Source organism: Montipora foliosa, chromosome 3, assembly GCF_036669935.1.
Source record: "Montipora foliosa isolate CH-2021 chromosome 3, ASM3666993v2, whole genome shotgun sequence".
NCBI lineage: Eukaryota > Metazoa > Cnidaria > Anthozoa > Scleractinia > Acroporidae > Montipora > Montipora foliosa.
Window position 1 is genome coordinate 54,145,836 of NC_090871.1, and position 10,177 is coordinate 54,156,012.

At 40.3% G+C, this 10,177-nt stretch overlaps 1 protein-coding gene across 3 annotated transcripts in view; it reads right to left on the reverse strand.

Moving 5' to 3' along the window:
• Window positions 1-4,551: 4,551 nt before the first annotated feature.
• The window catches only part of LOC137997677 (uncharacterized), a 36,686-nt gene continuing 31,060 nt past the window's right edge, over window positions 4,552-10,177 (reverse strand). For all 3 annotated transcript variants that reach the window (XM_068843812.1, XM_068843809.1, XM_068843811.1), the window contains one exon: window positions 4,552-10,177. This exon is cut by the window's right edge and continues 93 nt beyond it. In XM_068843812.1, coding sequence (XP_068699913.1) covers window positions 7,362-10,177 — 2,816 coding nt within the window. In that variant the 3' untranslated portion in view covers window positions 4,552-7,361.

The window sequence follows — 10,177 nt, forward strand, 5'->3', positions numbered from 1 at the left end:
CAGATGCTAGAATCAATTTCACGACATCTGAGGAGCAGGAGCACCTCTACTCTTGGGAAAGACTCGTCCCATTCGCGTCTTGTTTAGTTTGCCAATCATATGCCAGCTTTTGACAGTAGGTCGTCTTTTTCCATGCCGGGTTCACCCAATCAGGACAATCCGTGGATGTTGGCAATCTTCGTGTGATGTGTAAAAAACTTGTCATGTTGGTGATTTCTTTCGTCAGCGTTCCGCGTGTCTTTTCTTTTGCGACTATCTTAAGTCTGGTGAAAATGTTCTCTAGTTGGAAGCTGAACCCTTCACACCAAGGAACTGGGCAAAACCCCCCACACACTTTTGGTAAATTTGTCTTATGGATTCTATGATATCACTTTGACATGAAGAACTAGCTGCAAAACAAAACAAACAAACACAAGAAAAAAAAGGGTCAATTTAGAAGTTGATTTTAGATTGACTCAGAGTTACATAGCTTTTCCTTTTTTCAGGAGTGTGAGACGATTTCCAATTTCAAAGCGAAAATCCATCCCTTCCTTCTGGTAGACTATTCTTGGCTCACCGATTTCCTAGCTAATCCGTCTTCACATTAAGATTCATTATTCAACGAATAAAGTGTGCGAGTCAAGTTTCTTGAAGAAATTGCGAGAATGTACTGACGCAAATATATTGCTGAAAAGCTGGTGGGTCGGAAATGACTATCACAAGCTAAATTTGATCCTGTGAGTTAATTTAGAGGTGTCAGTGGTATGCAAGCCCTCTTGGCTGATTTTCCTACGTATCGCCGCTTTACAAGTCATTTCTGGTACACACACAAGCAGAGTTTCTAAATGAACCTGTTGTCCTATCCACGTTTGTTTTCATACAAAAATTCCCACATAATGTTTTCTGCCGGCGTGCATAAGTGTTAGGCTTGAGTATCACAGTGCTTAGAGGTAAGAACTAAAACGAGAACGAGTTAACATAAAACCAACACAATATTACAGGAATAATAATATATTCAAATTGAAATGCAGTGACAATAATAATAAATCCACTTTAAAACCACGTTGGGCAGAGCAAAAAAGCTCATATGTAAAAATTGCTCATTTTTGCGCAACACATTTTACTGCAATATTTTGGACATATTGATTTTTAAGATTGCATGATTTTTTTCTCCGTGTCGATTTCCAACATGGTCAAATTGCCTCTATCGCACTTATTTAAGGCTACATATACCTTTCATTCGATGAGAAGCCAGGGAAGAAGATGGAGAGCTTTCGCTTGTAAATAGGACCTGACGTTGTTCATCTGTCAAAATCACATAACAAACCATACATGACTTAAGGTTGGCATTCGCATAAACGGCTCACACGATACGAGCTCATTTAAATCGTTATCTCACTAGTTCTGAGATGACCTCCGGCTTTCTACTACAACTGGTACTCTGCAAAAAAAAAACAATGTCACCAGTCAGTTACGCCATTCCTTAGTGATGCACCCCCTCCTAAGGAAAATCCTGGATCCGCCCCTGCACAACCTACATAAAAAGAACTTCTAGGTTTCCTTGTTTGGCGAGATGTCCTTGGCAAAACGTTAAGGCTGCACAAGCAGAATGTACAACAGCCACTACCAGAAAACGTCAATTCAAAGAGCATCAGTTAGTGAAATTTAGAATCAAATTAAAACTTGCTTCGGTTTAGACGACTTTACCTGAATGTTGCTTTGACTCTTTCTCTTTTCCTCTTGCTTTCTTTTGTGAAAGGTCACGATCGGTGAAAGAGATATCTGTAAATATTTAAAAGCAAAAGTCTGAAACACCTGGGTGGAAGGCAGAATTCAGTTTTTGCCTTTAAAACAAAAGGTCACAGAAAAGATTAAAATGCTCACTCGAGCAGTGGTGGCGCAGTGGTGGCACAGGGGTGGCACAATGATGGTACGGGGGAGGCGCAGGGATGGTACATGGGTGGCGCAGGGATGGTACATCGGTGGCGCAGCGGTGAAAACACTCGCCTCCCACCAATTTGGCCCAGGTTCGATTCTCGGTCCCGGCGTCAAATGCGGGTTGAGTTGTTGTTGGTTATCTCCTTGCTCCGAGTGGTTATTCTCCGGGTATTCCGGTTTTCTCCTCTCCAAAAAAACCAACTGCCAAATTCCAGTTTGATCCGGAATGCACGGACAGATGTTGAACGAGCTCCTGGGCGCTCTTAAGGTTTTCCGTGAGCAAACAAATTACAATTGCAATTATTTACAAAAAAATAATACAAAGTGCTACTTAGGTCGGTAATTATATTTTTGATATTGGAAAGGTTATTATAATTTCAATTCAGGCAATGCTCATGGTGTCCCCCAGATCAGTGTCTTCAAGTGTACACAACGTTTAGGCTCATGACGCCAGAAAGGCCAAATAAAGAAAGAGCTGCCACGGTAATGTCTAGAAACTAATCCCCAGGGAATTGAACTCTTCTTTTTTTAACGCAAACACAACGTTGTATCTTTGGTTCAGTTAAAGAAACCAAGGCACCTTATCACGTGAGTAAAGAGGCTCTATTCGAGAATTGTCCTTCCAACAGCCGCTTTGTACTTGTGAAAATCCTAATTATTCCTTACCGGACTTTCTCTTTATTTTCCTTGTGCTTCTGATGGCATCTGAGGCTCGCAGGAAGCATCTGTCGAAATAAATGAAGGCGAACAATACGTGAGTCTTTCAGAGTTTCAAAAAAACATGGTCAAATTGAATCCAACATGGTCAAATTGCCGTAAGGTCATATACACCTTCTCTTCGATGAGAAGCCACAGAAGAAGTTGGGAAGCCTTCACTTGGAAATAGGAGCAGAGTTTGTTCCTTAGCAGAAACATCTGTAAAAGTCAAATACAGCAAACCATACATTACTTTACAGTAAGTTGGAATTCGCATAAATGATAAACGGCATACACAATACGAGATTATTTTAATCATAATCTCTGTAGTTCTGGCTCAACAACTCTTACCAGCAGCGAGCCATTTGATTGACCCTTTTGGGGATTCTTCTAGCTAGACAGCGGGCACCTAAACTATCTACTGTTCGTAACTAACACAACACATAAAAAGAACGTGTCTAGGTTTCGTTGTTTGGCAGACGTAAGACATTTGAACGCCACATGAATTGATTCAGCTGTCTATAACGAGACAATTGCTTCAATTGTCCAGATGAGTGCGAGGATCACTTCTCTCTTCTGTCTTTGACCCGCACTTCAACTATGCATTCATTTCAGATAAGGTAAATATACTTGAAGACTAAGGGGTAGATAGTGGGGTAAGGGTGTCTACTATAAGAGACAATTTCTTAAATTGTCCAGTTAAGTGTGAGGATCACCTCTCTTTCGTCTTTAACCCTCACTTCAAATATGCATTCATTTCAGATACGATAAAGATACTCGGAGGGTAGTGGGGTAAGGGTGTCTACGATAAGAGACATGTGCTCGGGTGCCCAGGGGTAGATAGAGGTAGATAGTGGGGTAAGGGTAAGGTCTTTGACTCCCAGGAGTAATCAGCATGTAAATTCTCCTCATAATCTTAATAAAATCTCTGTCAAACAGGTATTGATGAGAAAAAGGAGAATTATCAGCTTAAGAGATGTGCTTTACACCAAATTCTCATGACTACTCAACAAAGAAAGCTATGGTACTAGTTAGGAGAATGAACGTTTCGATCCTGGGAATAAAAGGGTTAACAAAGGAAATAGAAGAAAACAAGAAAACGTTTTCTTTTTCGTCCTTAAGAAATTCTCCTTGCCCTAACCTGACCATGGGATGAAGGTTTTGGTTTGGAAAATGTATGAGCCTTGAACTCGGGCTGAAAGATGTTTCTATGGTAATCCTCAGGTAAGAGCATATCAGGACCCTTTTAAGGACGTTCGCGCCAATTGTTTCTGCGCATCCTTACTGCGCACGCAAATGCACACGCCACGTCATACACGAGCGCGCGCGCTAAGTAATAAAATGAGAACTGATAGGGCAAAAGGCCATTGCTATAGCTTTGCCTGGATTTAACGGTCTTGGACGTTCGGTGACCCCTATTTTCTTTCCAGAAACGGATTTTATTTACAATTATCTCCACGTTGTCCAAGAATGAACAAAAAATCAACGTGGGAAGTTCAAAAAATTTCAAGATTTCTGCTCACGGGACATCAAATCCTGCCATCTTGCGGCTGCAAGGCGTGTGAAACTGTGGTCGCTAAATGCGAACTTGATCTTTAAGGGAACCTCACCAGTTGACTAAATTCACTTAATTAGTCCACTTAAACAATATTTGGCAGAGAAGAATTCACTTCAAAGATTTAATTGCAATATCTTTGGGTTTACAGACACTGGCCTTATTCGATAACGAAGCCCGATTTTGTCACATTTTGGGTGTTTTTCCAAACATGTTCTCTCCAAAACGAAGTCGGTGACCCCCATTTTTTTTACATTTCTGACATAACTAACTCATCACCTTACAGTGGTAAAAGTTTCAGAAGAAAATCAATGTTGAAAAAATTTCGCGCGAACGTCCTTAAACTCGCTGCTCCAGATAAGTAGAATAAACCGATCAAACTCTCTTGTTAAATTGATTTAATCAGCAAACAAAACACTATGTTTACACAAAGCAAAGTAATCAAGAAACTTCATTGATAAGACCTTTGAAAAACTGCATAAAAGGGATACCAAAAAAGATTGTTTGCTTCATCTTGAAAACGCAGGAATATATAGATATCGCTTATGCACAATAAAAACACCTTAATAAATTACTTTATGAGGATGTTGTTAGATTTGCTGAACCTGAATAGGAAAAGCCGCAGCAATCTTTGCAGCTTAATAGACCTAACAACATTAATGTACATATTGATAGATCAATTAAAGACTAAATAGGCCTTTTTCGATATATTAAAATTAAGCTTGAAAGAGGGTTTAGAGGACAAAGACAAAGGAAAGTGAATGATATGTAAATATTTTTCACATTCATTCCATAGTGTTTTGATTTTTTTATGTCCTCACTGCCTCACTATCAAGCTAAATATTTGATACTTGGACTATTGTTGGTTTTCACTCACGTGATCAACAGCCATGTTTTTCAACGAAAACCATAGAAAACGTTTGCATAATAGAGTTCCATTCCCAGAGGATTGGGTCGGGACACAAATGTGGCCACCATTTCTTTGTTTATGGGCACAAACATGGCGGCTGTGACGTCATGTGAAAACCGAGAATTGAAACTAGCATTTGCCTTAAATAGTTGCCACTAAAATCATTTGTTATTAACATGTAAATAAATTTATTTTACAATAATCTTTGCAGATTACTGAACCTGAATGTGAAAAGCCGCACCATTCTTTGCATCTTAGAGACCTGACAAAATTAATCAATGTGTTGTCGCTTTAAATGCTTAAATTTGCATTATGTGATATACGTTTTCCCTTGATAATGGAGTCATGACTATTCTGAAACGTCGAATTTCATCTTTTTATCCTTCGTTTTTACCATCTCATGCTTAAATCTCTTTTAATACGACCGTATTGCTGATACATAAATGAAAGTACCAAATTAAAACTAGCATTTGCCCAAATAATTTCAAGTAGAATTTCACCAAAAAAGGTAGTTCAAAAACCACTTATTCAGAACAGATTTAGATATTATCACAGTAACTTGTAAATAACATTCCTGAACAGACATATTTCTTAGACTACGTTTACACTAGGGGATAAGTTTCCATTCAAATCTCTCGGGGTTTATAATGCCTTTACATGGTAATGTAGCATTCACATTTAAATAATATGAAAATACTTGGAAAAAAAAGTTTTAATCTCAAAGGATCTCAACCAGGCACAACACCGAGTTAGCCGATTTGGTCTATTTTTAAAAAGAGACAAAGAATGTGGTGCAACGAAACTGGCGCTTTTAGCATTTGACCGGCTTGAGTTCTTTGTGAAATTGAAGTAGATTCAAAAAGGAAAACTGACGGAAGTCATAAAAAGTCATCGGATTGCGCGCCTGCTGTCTATCATCGATGCGGACATCTTGAGTACCACATCTTCCTTTCTATTTTATGTAAAATTGAAAGCCGTACTACGACCAAAAAATCAATTCTTCTTTTTCTTTGAATTTCAAAACTACGTTAACTTAACACTAAGTGGCCCAAGTTTTAAGCTTTGATTTCAAAATTTTAACTGACATTTCCCTATTAAATGGTCTGCCATTACTAACTTTAAAATCTTGAGAGAGCTGGATCGAGGAGAAAATGACGTCAAAGACTCACAAGTCACAGTGCGTGTGTACGCGGCTGACTTGATACGCAGCAGGGGAGTTTCGTGCTTTCAGACTTTAAACTCATGTTTTGCATATATAATAATCTGCCTTTACGCGCTGAAACGTTTAACTAGTCAGTAAATGAAGTCACTTACCCCTAGATCCAACCCTCTAATGTCCAATCGGTCAGTTTTGAACGTAAGTAATGGCGGACCGCAAAATCCAAACATTTGGCCGGTCAAGTTTTCCGCAAACACTTTTTCAAAATCCGAAGGAAAAAAGACTCGACTGTGATTTTTTTTTTATCAGAGTAACACTCTTAAGTGAAACATATCTCAATGTAAGCCCTTAATTTCGTGACGCACTAGCAAGAAGGTGACATTTAACCTTTCAATGCATGCTAAACCAAGAAACATGGGGTGGGGAGGTGAGGAAAGATAGTCGTCAAATTCAACAACAACACCGTGAACTGTAAAAGACAATAGGGACCTTAAGCCGACGACAACGGCTACAAGAACGCCAAAATTTGCGTATTTAGTAAGCAAAAACAATAGCTTTGCACGCCCTGCACGTGCCTTTTTACATTTTGAGCATTTAGGGCGCGTTTTTTTGGGAAAATGTAAAAACGGATTTCTGATCTCGGATCAATGAATTCTTCAGCGCCAAAAAAACGCAACATCCGAAAAAGGATTATTTTCCATGACAACGCAAACAAACAAACCCAGAATTGCGTGCAAATTTTAAAAACAAAAAAAACAAACAAACAAAAAAAAATTAGCGGTTAAGAGTTTGTTTTGGAGAAATTCTTCAGTGAAAATACCACCAGAAAAAAATACCTCAGCGATCGATAAAAGAAGTGACGAAAAACATGCTTTTTTTTAGCTGTAGGAAAGATGCTAACGATATTATTGCTGTCAAGAAACGTTTAGTGTAATTTCTGGTGCGAAATTTGCAGGAAACCATTTAATCCAAAGTACCCTCCTCGAGTGTGGATACTTTGGATTCATGATCCGTTTTTGGATTCAAGAATCCGTTTTCCGATTTTCCCAAAAAAACGCACCCTTATTCGCCGTTCACATCTTGACAACGACGTGAAACCTTTAGAATGAAGATCACGCTCACCACTAAAGTATGATGCGAGGGTCTAAACTACGGTGAGGAGCACCAATGGAGTAGCCAGACAAGTACAAAGTAGTAAGGGAGGTGTTTACTGCGAGGGCGTGGGAAAGTGATGTAGCACCCTCAGCACCAATGGAGTTCCAAGACAAATGCAAAGTGGTAAGGGAGGTGTTTACCACGAGGGCCTGGGAAAGTGAAGTAGCACCCTCATCACCAATGGAGTTGAGAGACAAATGCAAAGTAGTAAGGGAGGTGTTTACTGCGAGGGCCTGGGAAAGTGAAGTAGCACCCTCATCATCAATGGAGTTGAGAGACAAATGCAAAGTAGTAGGGGAGGTGTTTACTGCGAGGGCCTGGGAAAGTGAAGTAGCACCCTCATCATCAATGGAGTTGCCAGACAAATTCAAAGTAGTAAGGGAGGTGTTTACTGCGAGGGCCTGGGAAAGTGAAGTAGCACCCTCATCACCAATGGAGTTGAGAGACAAATTCAAAGTAGTAAGGGAGGTGTTTACTGCGAGGGCCTGGGAAAGTGAAGTAGTACCCTCATCACCAATGGAGTTGTGAGACAAATGCAAAGTAGTAAGGTAGGTGTTTACTGCGAGGGCCTGGGAAAGTGATGTAGCACCCTCAGCACCAATGGAGTTCCAAGACAAATCCAAAGTACTAAGGGAGGTGTTTACTGCGAGGGCCTGGGAAATTGAAGTAGCACCCTTAGCATCAATGGAGTTCTCAGACAAATCCAAAGTAGTAAGGGAGGTGTTTACTGCGAGGGCCTGGGAAAGTGAAGTAGCACCCTCATCATCAATGGAGTTGCCAGACAAATTCAAAGTAGTAAGGGAGGTGTTTACTGCGAGGGCCTGGGAAAGTGAAGTAGCACCCTCAGCATCAATGGAGTTGCCAGACAAATCCAAAGTAGTAAGGGAGGTGTTTACTGCGATGGCCTGGTAAAGTGAAGTAGCAACTTTAGCACCAAAGAAGGTTTTAAACAAATTCAAAGTAGTAAGGGAGGTGTTTACTGCGAGGGCCTGGGAAAGTGATGTAACACCCTCAGTACCAATGTAGTTGAGAGACAAATCCAAAGTAGTAAGGGAAGTGTTTACTGCGAGGGCCTGAGAAAAGGCAGCAATGCGCGTACGTGACATGAAGGGTAACCCAATTTCCGTCAAATGAAGACTTTTGCCAAAGGTATTAGCTAATTTGGTAAAAAGGTTTTCGGGGCAAGTTTTACATTCCCCTATGACATCTAAAGCCAACTTCAGGTACAATTCCGCGGCATCCGGAGATCTGCGGCCTCTGACATTTACAAGTGAGGCAACACCATTCACAATCGACACTGCCGTTTCCTCGGATTGCGATGCTATGATTCCACTCATGAACATGAAAACTTGATTTAGTTCACGAAAATATCTTTCGTCAGTCAGAACTGACTCCTTATCAATTTCTCCATCCAGGATAGAAAACGCAAGATGTAGACCAGAAAAGAATTCTTGAAAACTCTTGTGAAAAAAGCTATAACGGAAACAAGGCGTTCTCTTGCTACCGCCAGCCTGGATGGAGAGAAAGCCAAATTTAATGAACAGACTTTCCGTGAAATTCCCTTCGACGTCTTCGAAATGTCCCTCTCCTTTAAAAAGAGATTCTTGCGCCATTCTCCCTAGGGTCATCAGTTCCTTCTTGTAAACTATTAGAAGGTCTTTACCACTACTTGGTAAGTGGTTCTTCATTTCGTATCGTCTCAAAACGAAGAGAACAATCTCTACGTACAGCTGTGTTCTGTTGTTTGGTAGAATGCCGCCAAAATCTTCGAAAAGCACACAAAGCAGAAGTGTATTTAAAGGGTTTTTTGTCAGTTCTGCTAAAGGTCCGTTAATATGCTGATCATCATCGTCATCGCCATCGCCATCATCATCGTCATCGTCGCCATCATCTTCTTCTAAAGATCCTTTAATACGCTGATCATCATCGTCATCACCGTCATCTTCATCATCACCGTCATCATCATCATCATCATCATAATCATCATCATCACCGTCATCATCATCATCATCATAATCATCATCATAATCATCATAATCATAATAATCATCGTCATCATCTTTTAAATGCTGATCATCATCATCATCATCATAATTATCATAATCATCATCATCACCATCGTCATCATCATACGGATGCCACAGTACATTTATCAGCTTCTCTGCCATTTGTCCTGCGTGTCGAAAATACTTCCTTATAAAACACTTCGCATCACTTCTCGTAAATCCAAGAATCTCGAACAGTGCGTCCGAGTAAGGTCTTACTTTAATTCCTGCTTCGTGACGAGAAGTAAGAACAATGTTACAACCAGGGAGCAGCTTTCTTTGAATAAGACTAAAGTACACAGCCAATTTTTGAGGGTCTGCCTCATCCAACCCATCGAGCACTAACAGGACTTTAGAAGGGTTTTCTCGCACGAACCGGAAAAACGTTTCTTTCAACTCTGGGTCAACTTCTTCCGGCAGAATTTGGTCGTCAATAGCTTGCCAGATGCTAGAATCAATTTCACGACATCTGAGGAGCAGGAGCACCTCTACTTTTGGGAAAGACTCGTCCCATTCGCGGTCTTGTTTAGTTGCCCAATCATATGCCAGCTTTTTACAGTAGGTCGTCTTTCCCATGCCGGGTTCGCCCTCAATCAGGAGAACTCTCGGATGTTGGCAATCTTCGTGTGATGTAAAAATACTTGTCATGTTGGTGATTTCTTTCGCCAGCGTTCCGCGTGTCTTTTCTTTTGCAACTATTTTAAGTCTGGTGAAAATGTTCTCTAGTTGGAAGCTGAACC